Raw genomic sequence first — 21,698 nt, forward strand, 5'->3', positions numbered from 1 at the left:
TTGTAGTGTTGTTTTCGAAGGGTTTTGGTGCTAACATTTGATAAATAAGTGTACCGATTCCTGAGGCTCACCTGTGAAGTATCATGCATTAATAAACAAAACAGACAAACAAAACATTGGGTGGAGTTGCCGCCACTCATGGATATGCCACTGTTACTACAAGAATAAAAACCAAAACAAAACGTATTCACGTTGGTTGTTATGAGATCCACAACTAGAGCTTAAACATTCGTAAAATCGTGTCAGGACTACAGCGTCCTCAGGTCATATAATGTTTGATCATAATCGAACAGTAACCCATCCCCTTTTTGTTTGCTAACCCTCCCCGTTATGATTAATCCAAGGTATATCGTTTGTTTAGTTTGCGTTGGCGCTTGCCGTTGGCTGGCTGAAACTTCTTTTTGGCCACGGGGCTTCCTGGCACGTAGCCTCTCCATGCCTTCCTGTTCCTGAAACATAAATTTAAGAACAAACTCTTTGCAATGTCGCTCTATAGACTGACAGACAGACCACGTGCGTTAAAAGTGTCGGGAGTGCATACACGGGGAAGGGAAAAAGCAAAAAATAAATCAACATCGATGCATGCAAATACATTTTATGAAACTGGGCTCTGGTACTGAACACAACAAACTCTTCCATGCTATCTCTTGAAAGAATCGTTTGGATCGTTTCCCCGCAGTGCACCCAACAGGAATCACTTCTGTACTGTGAAGAGTGATGACGCGCGGTTATCTCAATTGTTGCGTTGCCCCTGGCCTGATCTAGGTCTTTGGTGGTTGGGGACCTAGTTAATCAATCACCAACCCCTGATGTTGTGCATGCGTTACTGCGCAAACTTTACTTCTGCATTTCTCAGCATTTTTATTCTTCTTCATTTGATTTACTGAGCAACAAATCCAAGCGTACATATATATTTCGCGCCAAATAAACCACCATCGCTTCTTGGTGCACTCACTTCTAACATTTCACAAATAGTGTTTCATAAATAGTGTTGCAACACCCAAAATGTGTGCATATGAACCTACTTGGCCATTGCGTATTCTTCATGTTGGTCGCCGACTTCTGCTTCCCCTTCCTCTGCCTCGGCAATGCCGTCTGACTCAATATCCTCCACCACATTGAAGAAACCCTCCCCCAGCTCACTGTTTTCTTGTCCTACATTTCTCCTTTCTGTTTGTGGATCCTCCATCGTGGCCTCATTTGTCGTCATAACTCCGGCTGTTTCTGCATTGGGAGGCCTCAGTCCACCTTCGTCCATAGAAACATTTGTGTCCCTGTGGTATTTATTCATTTATTTATTTGTTTATGTTTTTGTAAATTACGACATAAATTGAATAAGCAGTGTATGTTACAATAAGTTTTTCTAAAATAATATAGACGTTATTGTGCAAACACCATGGCGCACCATCCCAGTTACACAAGCTTTTGTCGGCAAAGCAAATTAAACAGCAGATGATATGTTTTCATCCAGACGTATTTCGCGTTTAATCTTCAGAATAGTTCATAGTCTCTTAACTTATTTGGATCTTTTTTGTGTGGCTTTTGTATGACTTAGAGTCTAGTAGCTGGCCAAATTTCCAGCATACTTCCAGCGAGGTCCTATTTCTTTCTAAATTTAAAATGTATTCTATGACGACAACAAAGGGATAGTACTTTTTAAAATTCTGAACAGAAAAGGAAATGGTCGTTAGATGATACGGCAAAACTGTGCAAACTTAAATTCGTACCTCATCTGCAAAGCCCGAGCTTTCCGTCTGAAAGGAAAAAAAGGAACAGTGAAATATCAACGGCAGGTATGAAGCACGATTAAACCTTCCAAGTACGCCCTACAAGTACTCTCTAGTGAATAGCATAAAAACAAACCATGGAAACATTTTGAATCTTCATTTCGTGTCGGCCAGCATGCATGGGTGTCGAGTATATATAGCAGTTTTTCATTCAAAGCGCATCAACTATTCAATTTCAGAAAACAACTGGTATTTATACACATAATTTCCTGTTACTATTATAAGAAATTATACCAGAAACTTTTTACTTGAATACAAAAACAAACCTTTTCCGGTTCTCATAGGTGTGACGGTTTGCCACACACTCCCCAATGTCTTGCCTGATCCTCTCACGGCCAGTTAACGTGTTTGCAAGTCCCATTTCAAGGAGCACATGCTTCACGGCATGGCGAATCTTGGCGTCCCTTTTGCCTGTTACTCCGTACAAATCAACGGCCTCCCGGATCAGTGTCTAACAATTGAAAATTTATTTAAAATTTATTTTTTGCAATTTGAATTAATAAACAAAAAATAATTAAGAGGATTTAAATACAGCTTCATTTCACAGGATCAAAACTGTACGCTTACAAAAAGTGTATAAAAAATGCAACACATACCAAATACATGCGCCTCGCCGGGGTAGTTTTTATTCGTTTTTTTTTTTTCTTTGGTGTTGGCACCTTCCTGGCCGGTGTGCTGTGACTGGTTGGTAGGGTTGGGAGAACAGATTCCTGATCAAACGAGCAGTCTCTGAGACTTGATGAAGGAGCAACTGGCTCATGACGCAGGTTGAGGACATTCAAGGAGTCCACGATGCAGCGGCTGATCAGATGGTTAAACGAGTTATCTGCCATTTTTGTTTATCGTGTATGCTCTGAAACACACGAGGCTGTAATACGCAGTGGACGTGTCTACAGTCGCACCATGGCCAGTTCAGCGCTCAAACTCACCGCGCTTTTTCACGGTCATCCACCTGTAGCCTATCAACGAGGGGGTCATGCGTGATTTTTTTGCCATATGCCAGCCCACACACTGAATTTGTCTAGACTTAAAAGCTGGACCCGGAACTTTTGGTGTGAGGGAGTTAGATCTCACCCCTAACCTTGGTACGCCAGTGCTCCTTTCCATTGTTGAAGAGATCTGACAAATCTTCACTTGTGCACGTTAGAGGTCGTCTTGACAAAAAATTGAATTCATTCCAATTCTCTTCAGTCTTGAAAGATTTTAGATTTCATTTACAGTTATTTTCAATTTATTAATTTGGTGTGCATTTCTGCTCAATCACTTGTTTTCTCGTAGCCAGCCATTTGGGGAGGGGGATAAAACCTTGCCACCACTTTGCTTGCAGAGTTGAGTTTTGAGGGCAGACCGTGAACCCCCAAAGGAAACTATCTAAACCAAAAAGAGGTTCTATAGGATGCGCAAAAGGGATTCTGTCTGATGATTTTTTCCTGGGGACCACAATCAAAATTTAATGTAGAATCATCTCTACTTTCGTACACAAAACAGGCCTAGCAATCTTTGGCAGCGATTGTTGTCTATTGTCGGGCAGTGTTCCTAAATGATCTGACCTAATACGCTAAGAACGGCAGGTTGATTGATTTATGTTTCTAACAACAGCCTTTCAGCTTGACAGCATAGCCTTCAATATTTTTTTTTGGGGGGGGGGTAAGTGGTAAGGTCCAATGTATTGCTTTCCCCACAAATAATACGTTGATACCGATATAGTTAAAAATACAATCTCTGGCCAGATTTCATCTTTTATAATTTCCATAGTTCTGTTTTCATTTTTTAATTGATTCTCCAAGCTGGGGAGGGGGCGAACCCAACCTACCCCGGATGTATTAGCCATAAAACATCCGGGCAGTGTTACCTGACACATGGAGGAGGAATGTTCTGTACAATTGCCTGCTTTGTACAAAAAACAGACCTGCTTTATAGTAAAATAACAAGGCGCGGCCCACCACGTTATCCGCAGAGAACCCACGGGGGACATTATTTCCACGTAGGTCTGTGGTTACCATGGCCTCGGATATCAGGGGTCTATCTTAGCTTTTAATTAAATGATAAATCTTTCCTGCGAACAATTTATCTTCTTTCGTGCACAGGCGTTTTGATCTGGTTTAGACAAGTGGAACTGATGACACAGTTCTTCTCATGCACAAAATATGTAGGTAGGATTTGATAACTTAGACCAGGGTTTGCAAACGGGAACAAACTAGAAAACGCGAATTGCGGAAAAGCACGGTGGATTTTTTGAGCGGCAACAAACATGGACAGTAAAGTCGTGTGTAAGTGTCCTAAATGTGGCCCGGGCAAGTTTGTCTCTGAAAGAACCTTCAATCAGCATGGCAAGGAATGGAGAGCGAAGAGGAATGACGAACATCGTGATGACCCTCGCAACTTCGACCCGAAAAACGCACCTCTTTTCACTGGCAGCGAAGTTTCTGTCTTGCAAGCCGTCACAATGCTCCTATCTGTGCATGGGCTCTTCCCTGGGGTAAGTTTATCTTCACCCATGTACTAATGCTAATAGCTAGTAATCATTGTGGCAGAGCACCGAGAACACAATCTCTACATCTTCTACCAACTCAAGCAGCGAGTGAAAACTCATACGCCCTGTGATTGCCTTTTAATCACTAGTGCAGTATGTACCCATACATGTTCTCGTGTTTAGTTAGCTTTCGTGATTCTTTTTGGGCTACCTTTGTCTGTGGTGAAATCTTAACTGTTTACCAATATGCTATCTTCTAAAGACAACCTGTAGACTTTGTTTTCTTAAACTTATAATTGTAGTAAAACTGTATGTTTTTTGTCAGTTAAGCACATTACTAAACAAACCATGAAGCTCATACTACCTGCTTCCCTAGTTATTGTAATGTATTTCCTATTTTGTAAAAATAGGAAATACAGTATGTCAAATAGGACTCACGTTAATATTGCCATATGCTTTGCATGTCGGCAAAACAAACACAAAAGTAGCACATTCACTCCATGTGGAGACCTCTAGACTTTTACATAATAAACCTAACTTTTTCAAAGCACAGCAAAAAGCTAAAGGGCCAATTTATGTACCTATAAGGGTGATTGGTTCAGTGCAAAATTAAAGGTGAATTGTGCTACAGTGGTACACCGTGCAAGGTTCGCTTGCACACAGGCAGCACGAAGGAGGTTCGGTTATGGCAGGCAGGCCTAGCAGATAATTTCTTGAAAATTCTCCAGCAGGGAGAATAACGAAAAGGCTTTCAAGGATACCACAACCACATGTTTTACTGCATTGAAGTTCAGGCCCGTTGTCTGACCAGAGACGGGGGGGAGGGGAGGGTCGTCAAACCAAAAAGTGGAACTTTTGCCATTTTTCGCTTTGAAACCGTGACCTGAAATGTGGATATTTGCCGGAACTTCCTGACGCTGACGAGAGATTAATATGCAGAATCGTGGTCACCTTGAGCTTGAGAATTGACGTATAAGCCGTGACTCTTATGTCGAATATTACGGTAGAATTAAAATATTCAGTACACACAAAAAAGACCACCAACAAGCGGAACTCAGAAGTGTCCCTATGGGCCTGAAAGTTGTAAGTAATTCTAGGCTTTAATAATGGGAAACTTGGAGTTTATTTCACGTTTTATAGTAAACTTGGAAAGATGTGCTGTTCGTTTTATCCATCGTAATGGCCAAAAAAGTGATTCACCAACCGTCTTTTTAAAACGATCATTAACGGGCATGACAAGGAGATTAATATTTAGAAGTAAAACACATGAGATATATGTGTGGGGGATTAGATCACAGGTATACTAATGCAAGCAAGAACTAACGGGAGTCTGTAGTGATCTGTCGTGCAATTTGAGGCATTTTCTGACCAATTTAACCAACTCTGTTTTTCTTGCAAACACTTCCGTAAGATTTAATTCATTTTGAATGAAACATACTCTTTCAAAGGATTTTTTGTTTCATAAATTACAAAAAGACCACGGGACAAACAGTGTTACAATCCACAGAAAGATGTTCCATTCTTGAACCCCATGCTGAGAGTGAAGCGAGCTACTCAGCGCCTTCTTAATTGTCATAAAAATTCTATTAAAGTAAAGATTAACATGTAAAGTTGGCCTAAACGGTAAAGTAGGCCTAAACATAAACATTCCTTGTGCTTTCCCTCATAGTACTGCATGGTGGCATATAAGTAGCAGCACGTAATTGTGTTGCGTGCAAGCACTCTCAATCTTTCAACCAGGTCACACAGAGGCATTCTGATTTATTTCCTTTTACTTGTAAAGTGCTTCTAGGACTCACGACTAATCATATCGTTTGCAGTGTGTCATAGAAAAATGATTCCTTGTTTCTCCTGACATGTAGGTGAGCCAAAGAGCGATAGGGGAGATATTTAGAATTTTGCACTACTTCATCCTCCCAGCTGGAAATGGTCTTCCAGACTCATTTGTTGCTGCAAAGAAGCTTGTTGGAGAATTTCTCATCCCCGTCAATACGTTTGATGTGTGCCCACAAGACCATGTGGTATTTGATGGTCCCAACAGAGAAAGACTACATTGCCCAAAGTGCTCTGCACCGAGGTACGTCCCGGGTAAACGTAAAGAATTCCATCGATTTTTATGTGTGTGTTTCATTCTGAAGTAACAAGTTTTCATTATATACCTCTTTAAGTTGGCACAATTACTCTATCGACTCGTGTAATTGAGGAGTAAAGGGTCGAAATTCAATTTGAAGTGTTGTAAGTTTTATTAAGTTCACGATTATGGATATGATGAATTAGTGGTGAACTTTAATTGAGACTAAATCACCACCATCACACCTGTTTAACTTTGCGTCTATGGTCGGTTGTAGTGTAATTTGTTACAATATTGGAAGTTCATAATTTCATTGACCTGCCATTCAAGAACTATGAGACTTTTGCAGATGACAGGTGTAATTTTTTTTGGGGGGGGGGTTGCAATGTCAACAAAGAGTTCTAGTACAATTTCTACAGCATTACATGGTTGGTTTTCGTAATGTTTCGTGAGACTTGAATAATCTGTCTCCGCTTGGTACACACATTCGTGCAACTTTCTGCAATGTATGACAAAGGAACAGAGGGACATAAAGTTCTCGTGAAAACTCATCCCTCTTTAAACAAACATTGATTCACTTATTTGAACTTCTCTAGGTATCACGATGGCACGCAAAAGCCCCAAAAGGCCTTTGCCTATTTGCCACTCATTCCCCGATTGCAACGATGGTTCAAGATGCCAGTCATTGCCAGAAGTCTTCAGCAGCATGAGCTGATAGAAGAACAAAATCCCGTGAAAGATATTCACATGTCACCTGCTTGGAAAAGCATGTATAACAAAGGTGATGCCATGTCTGTGAAAGCTTTGTGTTTGTTCTAAAATTTTTAATTATGTCTTATTTTTAATCTGTCTCAACACTGTTAACTTTGTAAAATCTCCTTTAAACCTGCCAATCTCGATGATGACTCTTTCAGCTTGTATCATTACACACACACATATGTACGGAAAATGGTCTGCATTGTGTGCTTACTATCTTTCAAGCCGCCGCACTCAATAATTGAGTCGGACTGAAGCTATTTGTGTACATTTTCTTGCATTTCTTCTTGATCAGATGGTGTTTTTGGAGGGGACAGTAGATGCCTGTCGTTGGCTTTAAGTGCAGATGGCTTCGACCCCTTTAATCATCAAAAGGTCCAATACTCGATGTGTCCTGTGCTCCTAAAATGCCTTAATTTCGATAGTACTTCCCGGGACAAAATTGGCAAGATGTTGCTTTCATGTATTGTGCCAGGTGAGCTCTTAGTCTTTTGTGTTCCTCAGGTGCATCTGCCTACAGCTATAGCACTTTGTTACCGCGCGGAGTTGACGGTGAACTATGCACTGACACCTTGGCTATGTTATGCATGGCATGTACTGTACACATTTTATGTTTATGCACACACTCTGTTTGCTCTCAACAGTCAGCAGTATCGTAACTCCTGATTTCTCCCGTCATATATCTCTACATTCGTTTGAGTTTAAATCTGAATGTTAGTGTGTACGCTCGTCAAAATAATGCAGTTGAAGGCATATCAGCACTGCAGCATTGCATTTAACATAATGATTCGAGGTGCCTAAAAGGTTCCACGGTTCAATTGTGCAGCAAAATATATAAAATTCAACGTGCCCTGTCACAACAAAATGAGAGTACAGTCACATCCCGCGTTTTCATATTTTGAGGGTTCAAAGTAAAAGTGAAGTTGGTGTCAATTGGAGGGTTTTGTAATATTAGTAACAGACTGACCTGTCGCCTATTTAATTCCAAATATTTTGCAGGATTGTATAGCTAAAGTGACAAAAATTTACTAGGCATTAGTTTCAAATTTGCATGGTTTCGAATATTGACATAGTGTCGGGAACAAAGACGCAACGCTGCCAGAATAAGGCCACGTCGTCACCTTATCATTTTGCCCAAGTGTTCCAAGTACATACTATTTAAAACCTTTGTTTCAGCCGGTCAAATAGACCAATATAAAAAACTCTGGCAACTCCGAATGGAAGCTCATTTGTGTTGACAGGTCACATATGACAAACGTTCTTCTAACTTCGTCTACCGGTATATTGTGTCTGGTTGAACACAGGACCATGTGGGCCAACGGATATCAATCCATACATGGCCCCCTTAATTGATGAACTGCAGGAGCTTGAGGAGGGGGTCCGTTGCTTTGATGGCAGCAAAGATGCAAGTTTTATACTGAGGGCAAGGGTTGTGATGGGCATCTTTGACAACCCAGGGGCATCTAAGGTGCTAAAGACTGCCGCACCAGGCTCACTCATCAATGCTTGTCGACATTGTCACATTGAAGGTGTGTATCTGATTAAATATCTGTTAAACCCTTTCTTGTCAACTTTCTTTCATACGAATTTTATGTTCAGCAACGTTGCCTTTGGTGATTAAAAAGTGAGATTTTTCACAGCGTTTTTTTAAATATTGGCTTCACACACGCAATGCCATTTGAAGAGAGCGCCTGTAGGCAATTACAAAAAAAGATTAACATGTACAAACAATGAGATATTTATGTAATTGTATTTTAAATTTCAAATTATGCCAACTCCAATTATTTCTGATTGTTGTCAGTTTTGGACAATTGCTTCTTTCTTGTGCCAACTACTAAAAATTCACATCTTTGATTTTTTAAATTTTTCAATCATACATCTGATAATGGGCTGATTGTAATGCCTTCTCAGGTAAACACATCAAAGAATATGGGAAGGTAATATATGGTGAAAATCGCCGATATCTTCCACCTGAATAACCCCTCCGGACTAACAGCTTTGGAAACTATGAGAACCGCCCCCCTCATGAGTTGACATCCATTGGACAGAAGCTAGACTTTGGCAGACAGGTGTTGGAACTTTGGCACAAAGCCTCTCACGATCCAACGCCCCATCAACGGAAAAAGGCAAAGTCTGCAGCAACAAAGCTGGAGAAGGCAACAGGAAAGAAGGGAGTGGAAGAATTGGCTCGATTGCCATATTACACTGACGTTGATATACCCGTCGAGCTCATGCACACAGTTCAAGTGAGTTATATTAATCATGTATTTCATGTGAGTGTGAAAATTTTCGATAAGCTAACATTGACCTTAAATGGCGTGAAACATTGTTTTATTGAGCCTGGGTTTTGTTAACCAGCCGCTTATTCTAAATCAGTAATGTAAACAAAGTTTAGTTGCATATTGAATAAATTGACAAAAGGTTATGACAGATGACAGATTTTAGGCAGGTTATGCTATCACGAATTAATTACTGCATTAAATGTGGTCTTGTTTAAATGGTATAAATTAAATCCCACAAAAGGGAAATACTTTTTTAGAAATTTGATTTCGAGTTATATATACGCACAAACATGAGTGTAACAAAAACAAATGTTGAATGAAGTCTTTTTTGTCAAGGGCAATACACATGACCAATTTAATGTATGAACAGGTGGTCATGAAGAAGTTTTTTGGGCTTCTGACTGGAAGAGACGACAACGAAAAGCTCCATGATGCTGAGGCTGCCCTTGGGAGAAAAATAAACATGCGAGCTGGGAACAGTGCACCATGGACATTGACAAAAGAGGAGAAAAAAACAGCAGATGAGAGGCTTCTTCAAATACGGCCACCATGTGGACTAGACTGGACCCCCAAGAAACTCTTTACACGGACCAGCCTACCGTACATGAAGTGCAGTGATTGGAAAAAGGTACCGGTACACATCTAGAGTTAACATTTTCATTTCGATTGCCGAGAGGGGCTGCTTTTGCATTTTTAAAAGTTCATGGGCGTTACAGAATTCCATTAGTAGAAAAACACGTGTAGTCAAATTTAGACAACGCATTGTTACTCTGAAAATTGTTGCATTCATCAAAGTTGAATAAAACATTTTTTTCAGTTTTGGGCAAGTTGACGTGGTTCTCCTGGTTAAATTTTCACTCAATTAGGCCACGTGCCCATTTTCAGGCATCCTCGGTCACATATGCGTGAAAAGATACTTGTGGCCTTGCCTAGAACGTTACAAGATTCAAAACTTTCATTTCAGCTTGCCTCTAATGGCATACTGAAATATGCACTACGTGGAGCTCTCGGTGATGCTCAACGAACTACGCTGTCCCGACTCTGCGATACTATAAGAGAGCTGACGGACTACAGTGTGGACCTAAATAGAATCGGAGCCATTGAGAAGGAGCTTCATGAGGTCTTGAGCCTGGTTGAACAAGACTTCCCATTAGGAATTCAGGTGAGTTTGAGATTGTGTTGCATGTTCACAAAACGTATTTAGTAAGATTCTGAAACGACAGAGTTTGATAATGAATCGACGTAACGTTCCATATATCTGATTTTTGGCACTGCAGAGACACTTACAGTACTGAAGAACATAAGGGTACGCGTTCCAAAGGTGTTGTGAAGCACAAAGGGAGTATTACCATACAAAATACACTTTCGGAATATTGATATTTTCGGTTTTTTAACTGTACAGACGCTGTGTATGCATATTCTACACCATGCTTCATCCACACTGCGAAAGTACGGTCCGGCAACATCCCAGTGGATGTTTGGTTTCGAGCGGTTTATGTCATTCCTCAGTGGTAGGATACTCAACAGGAAAGAGCCAGAAGCAACTGCAATCGAAGCATACAGAGTAAGACCACAATTTTCTTTTAACACATTGCATATCAGCAGTACGAGTTACGACCCTCCTAACTTGCAGTTAATCGGCAAAGTTATTTCCACTCATTCGTGGAGTTCTACAAACGATGGTGGGTTCATTCACGACAGTAAAATTTTTATAGGCCCTAATCAACTCAAAAAATCATTTCTGCAACAGGTGAGATATTGTCAGCAAGAAAAAAAATTAGCCCGGGGTGCTGTGGAGGGATCACTCTAACTCTCTTCTTTTCAATGATTTCTGATGTTCTCTTCACAGATCTATGAGTTCAGCCAGTTTATGGCTATGTCTGGCTTGCTTCCTGAAGGCAGTGTATGTACAAAAAACTCGATCACTGTGATTGCTGCAAACGAGTCTCCTGACAACCAACTTGAAAGTAAGGACCAATGTCTAAAAATGGAAAGTTTTAAACTTATACGGACTTAATGTGAAAGATTCATTGTTAACAATTAATACACTGATGACATCTCGAAATATCTCAAACCTTGTTAGGAAATGAATCAAGTTAATACTTACTTAGCAAAAGTATTTTGCTGTTTTCAATTTGACAGCGAAATACATATACACTTTAACCCAATCAATAACAGCAATTCAATTCAAATTTCACTGGTTTCTTGTACGGCAGGAAACAATTGTCTTCTTAAGTTTAGCAACAAACGGCATTTGAACGAATGGCCACCAGTGGCCAAAGGTTTAAAGGGAAACACTGTGGTGATGTGAATCGGTTCTAGCCAGCTCGCCACACTTAGGCTATCAGTTTCTCTTATTATGTAAAATGACTGAACAACCGAAAATTTGTTCTAAATCAACTGACAGGTCATGACAACCCGAAAGACCAAAGAGATGTAGTTCGGAGGCAAAGGGAAGCACTGTTGGAGGAGAATAAGGCTGCTCTCCTCTCACTTGGTATTTCAGGTACCAGTGTAGAGAAAGTGTTCACCGCCCAGAAGGCCAACCCGCGTACTCTGAAGTACTCGTGCTTGGAAAAAGATACCAGTAAGAGTACTGTCTCTTCCATCATCGCTGGCTTTTTTCAGGCAGGCGGTGGGTCAAGTAATCGTTGGGGTACACAGTACGTTTACTTTGGGCAAGTTCTCTACTTCCTCCGGTGCAAGGACACACTAAAGGAGTTTGGCAAGATATCCTGGTGGAAGCAGGCAATTATTGATACAGAGAGTGGCTTATGGAAAATAGAGGAGCCTCAGGAGCATCTGTCCACAGATGTTGTTCCAGTTGCACTGCTCTCTCCACCTTTAACAACAGCCATGGATGAACACGGTGTTCTTTGGGTACTAGACTTCAATTCCAAATATGTCAATGTAATACGTTAGAGCCAAAATGAATGCAAAGCACAAATATGTCTTTCGAATTAAACATCATTCCTGGAGGGAGACGAAAATGAAAAAAAAAACAATTACGAAAGTGACCCCTCTTTGACGAAATTAAACTGTCTTTTCAGTACTTTCAAAAATTGCCAAAAATTCCAGGCCGCCTGCAGGGATGTCAGAAAGTAATTTTGAGTATAACAACATACACTGATATCTCCAAATTTCAAGTCTGATAGTACACGTATATCCATCCAATGCTGGAATGCCCAATTGTCTATTGTAAAAGGAGCAGAAAGTAGATAACTCAGAATTTATTAATTTGATCAGAAATGTGGTTAATATTTGCTTATCTATTATATGCTTCAGGAGGAGAATGTCATGCCGTCAAAAACAGACATTTAATTCAAAAAGAATACACTTTATGCACAGATTTTGGTAGGTGAATATTTTCAAATCAACATGACGTGCTATCCTCACAGTTTCATTCGTTCCAGATGAATGCATTTCGGGTTCTCAATTGTGCTATTTTCAGTTGTAATGACACTTCATTTAATTCGCTGACCTACCCATCTTTAAGAAAGAGACCACGTGTTGTACATACAATCGTCAGTGTTTTCACGAAGTGAAAAAAGAAACAAAGTTTTCGATCTCTACTTTTTTGCAATATACCCGCAACTTGGTACGGATTAGCAATATCCGTGTGTAAAATTATATGACTTTGTAAAAAATTTCTCAATCCGTAACATAAGTGATCGAAAAGGTGTATTGGCAAGATTCTGAGGTTTTGAGGTTACTTGCCAACGTCACTTTCCAACGATGTGTTGTTGTAAAACAACTCGGCAGGCGTGTATACACCTTTATAAGTTGTAGCGCACTGTAAGTTGTAGTGCATGGCCAGAGGGGAATGGTCAAGAAATCGATTGTTTTATGCAATAATTATGATGTCAGTATTTCCCAGTGTTAATCTTTTTCGTTATCGTGAGAATAATTAACTGGTGCGAAACATCATAATTGACGTAAATTGTGTTCAGGCAGCCAGACTGATACCCTCCAGGAAAATAATGATTTACGATTGTAAATGTACATGTGCATCTTCTCATTAGAGCATAAGCTCTCTGGTGTGATTTTTGTAAATGTGTTGTGTGTACCATTATGAGGGAACTGCACTTTTTTTTCGTAAACTCTCTGAGTCGATGGTTGCTTTTCCCATATTCGGTGCTGATATGCCGGCCGTTTCCTCTCGGCTACCCTAAATAAGTAGCCCGGTAAGGGATCTTGTTAACGGGCAACTTCGGTCAAGAAAAAAAATAAAGTCACTTTTCCGAGATGGAAAGTCAATGTGTACTGTATAGCGCGAGTATACAGTATAGGCCTACAATGTCCACGTACACATGTAGTGACAAGCAACTTTACACAATCATGATCCAGGGCACGCCTGCTTTATTTCGGTAGTCTGCACTGACATGACAGGGTCGTGGTCGACTGGGCCAGCAGTATAGGTCAACGGCCTTTCCTACTATTAACCTTGAATAAGTAGTAGCAAGAGTTGCCAACCGCAAGTATCCAAGGCGTCTGTGTCACGTTTAACTATTTGTGGTTCATGGGATTGTAAATAACATGTAATTCCAAACAATCTGGATGTTTCAATTTACACACAGATCCATTTTTTGAGGCTAGTTCTTTTGTGTCTTCGAGTTTTGAACTATGTGACTGAAAAAAGTAAATGTTGAACAGCCTTACTGCCCCAATGATAGTGCGAACAAAGACTTGTAATTTACAATAAATTGGAAGTTTTGCTGTTTCATTTTTTCATGCTTAGTGAAAGGAGTGAAAGGTTTGTAGAATAATGACTTGGTGGGTCCGATAAATAATGTGTGAACCTCCATACTTCTTTTCAATGAAAGAAACTATTTCTTTCTCCGTGATTTCCAGTATTGTTTAACTATTTTGTATAACTTTGAATTATTGCTCCATTCTATCCACCGTAATGTGATAGAGCCCAAAACACTTGTGGCGAAACACATGTTACACAAATGAGAATTTCCCAAGGTAATGGTCGAATGCGATCACTCACTGCACTGACAGACCTCAAAAGCCAGAGTGCCCTTTGAGACAGCGGGCACCGTAACCCAACCACTGGCTCGCCGCGCTGGCGGTGCAGCACCAATCTTAGAAAGAGTGCAAGATACCCGCCCAGTTCAGCCAGTGCCAAAATGACGCCACGAGACTGTGCCTGCAATCATTGGCTAGTATCCGTCAGTCAGTTTGTGATGAATTATTCAGATTGCCTCGCTGGCTCCTACCATAGAGCTACAACCCATTCTACAATCAATGAAGGATGAACAAAACGTCTGTGGGCTATACCATTGAGAAGTTTAGGGAGGTTATTTGGAATTTCATATTGTGAAAATTTGGAATAAAAGTACCTGAGTACTCAAAACAAAATTTCTCCCACGTTTAAAGGAAAGAACTATTACATTGGAACAGTTTCAGACAAGCCATCGCTTTTTTTATTTTAAAATTGGAGGAATCTGCGATCTGGATTAGAGCCTGCCCACCTAAGATTTATTAAACTTGTCCTACACATATTCAGAGCCGTTGGCCAGGCGTCCAGCTTTTGGTGGACTATGCGGTTTCCCAATACATGTACTCGATTCAGGTCATCGAAGGCCTCAATTTTTTTTAAACCTGACTTTGAAGTTGTAAAAGCGATACTAAGTCTGACAGTGCCATAAAAAAGAAACAAACATCAAAATACTTCGAATTACGTACGATGCTTCAGGCCTACAATCAGGGATTAGTTTTAGAGACGAAGCCCTCGAATGGAGACGAAGTTGAAAAACGTCCTTAGTCACGTGTAGTCGTCATGTACAGTACATGTACACATGTACAGTACAGTACATGTACTGTATCTCTGTACATGTACGCGCGCTCATCGATTTGGACCATACTATTATTTTAAGGGGTAGTACCTAGGATACTAACATTGTCGCGTGAAATAATTAAATACTTAAATTATTAAACTTCATTGCATCCATTTTATTACTTTCTAATATGTTTGAATATATCGAACGTGCAATGGCAGCCTCACTTTTACCCATTTGTAAGTTACAGCCTTACTTTCACCCGTGAATAGACTCCTTCAACAGCTGTACGCATCCATCACACGCATATTTGTTGGGCTAGTTCACCGCAACGTCATTTGGACATGTCAAATTAACCCCTTGCGTGATGCCTTCTTGTTGAAAGAGGTCAATAAAGCGAGACAATTTATTGCTGACCAGCTATAATTGGGGGGCGGTACCGGTATGCCGTTATGGATAACACAAGACCTAGTGGTCACAGTGAAAACGCCGTGAAATTGCAGTGAGCTGCTCATCTGCAGAAGTGACCCACTTCCTACCGTGAAAAGGACCTCACTTTGCTGTGAAAAAATCTTCACGGCGATTTCACGGTGAAACTGCATTTTCACGGTGTTGAGATTCATAGTGTCAAGCCATATCAAGATGTGCACTCTATCAACTAGACAACAGCATGAATGAACGGAGAACATGATGTGATTTTAATATTCTTTATCTGCTTACTCATTCAAAGAGGGCACTCATGTCTACTTGTACCTGGCAAGATTACTTAAATTTACCGGTAATAATGATTCCACATATTCACTACCTTTATAATAGGCAAGTCAGAACTTTTAGACATTGGCAAATGCCATGGCCAAATGTACATGTCCCAGCAAAATTCATTTCTAAACGGATAGCAAACATCATGACTGAGAAGTGAGAACTTTTCTACCTACTGTTTTCTTCATCGGTCATTCTTGTTCCTCGTCACGTCTGAGTCTAGGTCATCATTGGGACTAGTTTCTGTCTTCAGCCTGCTTCTAACACTGTTGGAATACAATAGAGATACAAAAAACAAATGTTTTCATTGAGTGTGCGAGTTCCATGTACATGTAACTTCAGCCAGAGTTGCAATGAGTCACTAAACTTTGTAACTCAAGGTCAGTAATGACAACACTGTGACTCAAGTAAATGTAGCTCCAGTCAATTGAACATAGTACAGTATGCTCATTACATTGGGTCAAGTCCAGTCATTATGGTACAAAAGTCGAGTCTAGTCAGGTATGTACATGTATCTAGAGTCAATTTGAGTCACAACTATTTGAGCACATCAGTACAATAAACAAATATAAGACTGGTTCCCATTTCCATACATAGTCCACGTGGAGGTGTACTTCAGACTGATTCGCATGGCCTATACATGTACATGTATAGTCAGTGGCGTAGCCACAGGGGGACCTGGAAGCGCACATTTCCCCCCCCCCACAAACTCCTGGTGACCCCCCCCCAAAAAAACTGATGAATGGATATCGAACAAGGCTAACATAAACTTGCCCCAAAAAACCACACCCCTGAAAGCTGGTGCCCATCCATAAGATGCTGATGCCCGTGCCCCCCAGTCATGCCAGTAAAATCCTAGCTATGCCACTGTGGGTATCAAACATCAATAAACATATGGTATCTTTAATAGCAAACCCTACTGAAAATGTCCAATTCATTTACCTATTGAGACCAATTCACTTGGATCCAATTCACATACATGTACCAGTTGGATCCAAAATTCCAAAACCAATCGCTTTTGCCTGGAATCAATTGGGTTCAATTGGTTAGAATAGGAAATTTGGACCTTTTCTCAGTTGGATCATTTCAAACCAATTGACACCATTTGAATGCAAATTCATAATCCAATTGTAACCGACCGAAGAACCAGTTGAAACCATCTCAATACCAATTCAAACCAATTGAGTCCCATTTGAAAAAATCTATTTGATGGGGGAGCAAGCTGAAAGCAAACCAACTGGAACCAGTTGCGTCCCATTTGAAATTTCTAATTGATCAAGGAAAACAAATAGAGAGAAAGCATACCAATTGGAACCATTTGATTCCAATTTGGAATTCAAATTGGTTGGGGAAAATAAACAGCAAAGAAATAAATGCCAATTGCAATCAATTACGTCCCATTTGAAATCTCCAAATGATGGGGGCAAACAAATGGGAGGGAAGACATACCGGCACTAACGAACTTAGCAATTGATTGCAAATTGGACCCAATTCATTCCGATTAAATCTGATTCAAAATCAATTAGTTCTAATAGGCAATTATTAGTAGGGAAGTGTGTTGCAACGTCGATTTACTGAAAATAAAACTGACGTGCCGCGAAGTACTTAGACTGTTGATGATGCGCTAGGAATTGTACAGAAAATTGCCATTAGTTTTAGTAAACACTTTGCTATGGCGACAGGTACATGTACGCCATGTCTGTATCAATGTTTGATACCCCGACTACGGGCTACATGATTTGGTAGGTGCAACGTTCTGGTCAATTTTATTCATAACTAAAGACAGGAAATGACTCGCAGATATCAAGAAGTGAAACCTTGGTCTTATATCTGATTTGGCTTTGTGTCTAGATTTTGTACTCAAATTACCACTTTTTTTCAATATTGCTGCTACAGGTGAAGTGTCAAAACATGCACAAGAACACATCAGTTCAATATAACTTGACTGGTTTCTCTTAAAATGCTATAAACGGTCCAAATGAAAAAGTTATCGTTGAAAAAAAAACTTGTTTTAACACCTTCACGGCGGGACACGTCAAGACATGCCGTAAAAATTGAGATCCTCAGCCCGCTTTTCAGCTATTATTCTCGAACCATGAACACGGTGAAAGAAGGCAGACCCCGCCTCTTGTGTATATGGTAATTGGTCTTTGTGTGTAGCCCAGAAATGAAAAGACCGAATTTGCATCATAATCACTAGCTTCACAATAGTCCCCACTTTGAAAAGAGTCAATGGGAATGTGGAAGCTTGAGTAGAGCCGCATGCCACCGAACAATCAGCCTTTTCACGGTGTAATTTAAAGCGCTGGGTCACACGCTGGGCCACAAACCGAGAATTTGCAGTTTGCCAGGTGGCCTTCGTGGCCAAGCGAGGCTGGAATTCTTGGAGTCGGCTTTCAGAGAGAAATTCCCGCCGAGAAGGGGTTAAGATGGTAATGGGACTATAGAGTACCTGTGAAATTACATGTACTCTTTCCATCAAGCTGTCATTTTGAAGAAAACGTTGAAAGAAGGCCATTTCCAACAATGCGTCTCAAGATTGGATAGTTGTCATTAGAAGCATGCCCAAGTCTTGTGACACAACACATGCATTACTAAATGTATAAGTTGTTGGTTGTGAGCATGACATCGTGTGGTTGTCCTGGACTGTGCATGAGAATTGCCCCAGATGCTGGATTCAGGTGCAATTCAAAACATGACTCATGAGCAACCTTGGATCTGAAACTTAAACTCTACAATAATGTTTATTCACTGAGATGAGACTTCATCAGGTTTGGTCTTTAGTCAACCTTCTTTAGATTTTTGAGTCATTTTGATGCCTTAAAGGAACATATTGTACAAATGAAAAATGATGGACTGCACCTTTAAATGTAGGGCTCCCTGCAAAAAACATTGATACATTTTGGTGATGTGTATTGTTTACTGGCCAAAAGCAAGCATGAATCTAATGACATTCTTACCTGCTTCCATTCATGACATAGCTAGCCTGCATCTGCAGATTTGAAGATTTTATGCCTGGTCAGTCTACTCACTCCATGACGTGGGATAAGTTAGCCAGCCTCAGCGTAGGCATCCTTTGCAGTACATTACGCCTGTCAACAAGGCACTTCCATATCTTACAGAGAAAAAATAACCAAAATAACAAGATATATAACCTAAATTTTTTTTATATGAAAGAATAATAAGTATGTGTTGTCAAACTGAGTTTGAAGCTTTCAAGTATAATAGGACAAATCAAGCCCTTTAGTGGGGGGGGGTTGTCTTTGCTGGTTTGGGAAAGGGACACAACTTTTCTGAATGTTTGAGGTCATGTGGCCATTTATGGCCTTTCTGTGGGCCAAGACTACATTCTGGAACTTTTTACGCACAGGGAAAGAGAACTAAAGACAGAACCAAGAAAATAACCTTCAATTGCTTAACATAATTTGGCTCTTTTTTGGGGGGGAGCTGTTGCACTTCAACCCGGGATATGCAACTGCAAATGTAATGTAAATGTCTAAGACCATAGAAAAAGTACATTACTGCCTGGTAAGCAGAGAGTAACAGCGTGGGTCTATCTACAGGCTCTGGTAACGTGCACAGCCAGTATGTGCAAATGTTGTATGCATGATGGCAGCCACGTTGAAGGTCACAATTCAATGACCCCACTCATGGCTGTGAAATGCAAACTGCTGAATTACTTTAGCATGGCACAAGTTGCAGCATGACTTTCCTGCACGTAACCCATCGCATGACCGACACTGAGCATGGCCAGGCCTGGCCTGCATGTACATGTACCTCCAATGCTGCCAAACATAGTGCAGTGCGTTGGGGTAATAAGTCTGATATGCACTCTGTTGCACTGGGCAATCAACAGTAGACGAACTACCAGTAACTGGCCATGTTGAGACAATGACAACTGGACACTCATTGAACAATGCCACTGTGGGATCTTGTGGTAACTGGTAACCACAGACACCCAGGCTGTTTGGTCTTGGTGGCTGGCAACCACAGACTCCCAGGCTGTATGGTCTTGGGGAGAGGTAACCTGTTGGATCCTGTGGTGACTGGCAACCACAGACTCCCAGGCTGTTTGGTCTTGGGGAGAGTTAACCTGTTGGATCCTGAGGTGACTGGCAACCACAGACTCCCAGGCTGTTTGGTCTTGGTGGCTGGCAACCACAGACTCAAAGGCAGTATGGTCTTGGGGAAAGTTGACCTATTGGATCCTGAAGTGGCTGGCAACCACAGACTCCCAAGCTGTTTGGTCTTGGTGGCTGGCAACCACAGACTCCCAGGCTGTTTGGTCCTGGGGAGAGATGACCTATTTGGTCCTGTGGCGGCTGGCAACCACAGACTACCAGACTGTTTGGTCTTGGGGAGAGTTTACCTATTGGATCCTGTGGTGGCTGGCAACCACAGACTCCCAGGCCCTTTGGCCTTGGTGGCTGGCACCCACAGACTCCCATGGGCCCTTTGGTCTTGATGGCTGGCAATCACAGACTCCCAGGCCGTTTGGCCTTAAGGTTAATCGACCTGTTGGATCTTATTACGATTGGCAGGCAAACTACTTGGCAGGGATTCTGACACAGGTATCCTGGAGAATTAATTAAAGACATCTTTTTTAGGGTTATTGTGGGTGGTCAGGGGCCTGGGCTCTACTAAATAACATCCAGGATACTATTCCATCATGCCTAGCCCCATTATACCCCCAGAACTATAAGGACGAATCAACCTTCTAGGCAGACATTAAGTGCCATATATCATTATGTATCAAATAGATGGAAATATCCATTGCTTTGGGCTCATCAGGACTCAGGGAGATTTGCCATAAAGTTGTTAGAGATCAGTGTTTACCATGAGGGTTCTGCTTCACTTTCCCAAGCTTTTTGGCACTAAAACTCCCTTCAATTCCGCCACTTCAAACCCAACCAGATGGTGATTTTAAACTTCTGAACAGTTTAGCTCCACAAAAGGCCCCTGGTCCAGATGGGATTGACCCTTTCCTTTTGAAGACACGTGCATCAGAAATCCCCCCCAAGCACTTAGGCCTACAAAGATACTTTAGTCAAAGTCTCCTCACTGGTTTTGTTCCAGCTGATTGGTCTATGGCAAATATTGCTCCTTTCTTCAAAAAAGGAAGTCGTACCAATCTAATTACAGGCCTGTTTCCTTCACCTCTGTACGTTGCAAAGTTATTGAGCATATAATTTACAGTCATGTCATGAAACATCTTGATCGCTTCCTTGCTTTGAATCAATGCCAACATGGGTTTAGAGTAAAAAGTGTCTTTTGAAACTCAACTTCTGGCTACAGTTTATCGTATTTGGGAAACTAGCGAGTCTGTTAAGCATGTTCATGTCATTGTTTTAGATTTTGCTAAGGCTTTCGACACGGTTCCTCACTGCAGACTCCTTCATAAGCTCAATCATTCCAACATTGAAGGTCCCTTATTTACTTGGATCTCATCTTTGATCACTGGGAAGCATCAAACTGTTGTTCTTCAAGGCCCATCTTCAACTCCTGTTGAGGTATTGTCTGGGGTACCTCAGGGCACCGTTCTTGGACCTCTCCTGTTTCTCCTGTATACTAATGGTCTCCCTGATGGCATTACATCCCAAGTATGTGTATGTCTGTTTGTGGATGATTGTCTTGTCCTATGACATCAGCAGCAGATTCTGGGATCCTTCAAAAAGACCTGTAGCTGCTCGAGGACTAGGAGAGGAAATCGATGGTATCCTTTAAACCGCAGAAATGCAGCGTACATTTCACAAAAAGAAAGCTACATGTACCATTGGGTATTCGTAT

General features: G+C 41.0%; 3 protein-coding genes and 1 long non-coding RNA gene across 5 annotated transcripts in view; 2 read left to right on the forward strand and 2 right to left on the reverse strand.

Annotated features, from left to right (window-relative positions):
* The window catches only part of LOC110974913 (uncharacterized), a 38,483-nt gene that overhangs the window by 14,720 nt on the left and 2,065 nt on the right, over positions 1 to 21,698 (reverse strand). For both annotated transcript variants that reach the window (XR_002597639.2, XR_015423431.1), the window contains exons 3-4: positions 18,872 to 19,026; positions 16,088 to 16,177 (exon numbers count right to left, since the gene is read on the reverse strand). This is a non-coding gene — a long non-coding RNA (uncharacterized LOC110974913). The remainder of the gene's footprint in view (positions 1 to 16,087; positions 16,178 to 18,871; positions 19,027 to 21,698) is intronic.
* LOC110984297 (uncharacterized) lies at positions 309 to 2,620 on the reverse strand. Its single transcript, XM_022244322.2, has 5 exons — positions 2,447 to 2,620; positions 2,054 to 2,238; positions 1,728 to 1,754; positions 1,026 to 1,274; positions 309 to 449 (listed from the first exon to the last, which is right to left on the reverse strand). Exons 1-5 carry the CDS (start codon positions 2,618 to 2,620, stop codon positions 335 to 337), a joined length of 750 nt encoding a protein of 249 aa, XP_022100014.2. The 3' UTR covers positions 309 to 334.
* Positions 2,234 to 9,135, forward strand: LOC147795882 (uncharacterized). The gene is made up of 6 exons (XM_087130555.1): positions 2,234 to 4,266; positions 6,123 to 6,337; positions 6,928 to 7,112; positions 7,383 to 7,562; positions 8,392 to 8,616; positions 8,999 to 9,135. Exons 1-6 carry the CDS (start codon positions 4,039 to 4,041, stop codon positions 9,064 to 9,066), a joined length of 1,101 nt encoding a protein of 366 aa, XP_086986681.1. The 5' UTR covers positions 2,234 to 4,038; the 3' UTR covers positions 9,067 to 9,135.
* Positions 9,073 to 15,783, forward strand: LOC110984295 (uncharacterized). Its single transcript, XM_022244318.2, has 6 exons — positions 9,073 to 9,333; positions 9,740 to 9,997; positions 10,334 to 10,531; positions 10,772 to 10,933; positions 11,219 to 11,336; positions 11,777 to 15,783. The coding sequence occupies exons 1-6, from the start codon at positions 9,319 to 9,321 to the stop codon at positions 12,289 to 12,291; spliced, it is 1,266 nt and encodes a 421-aa protein (XP_022100010.2). The 5' UTR covers positions 9,073 to 9,318; the 3' UTR covers positions 12,292 to 15,783.

Source organism: Acanthaster planci, linkage group LG20 (genome assembly GCF_054643075.1).
Source record: "Acanthaster planci isolate LZ-2023a linkage group LG20, COTS_SCS, whole genome shotgun sequence".
NCBI classification, from domain to species: domain Eukaryota; kingdom Metazoa; phylum Echinodermata; class Asteroidea; order Valvatida; family Acanthasteridae; genus Acanthaster; species Acanthaster planci.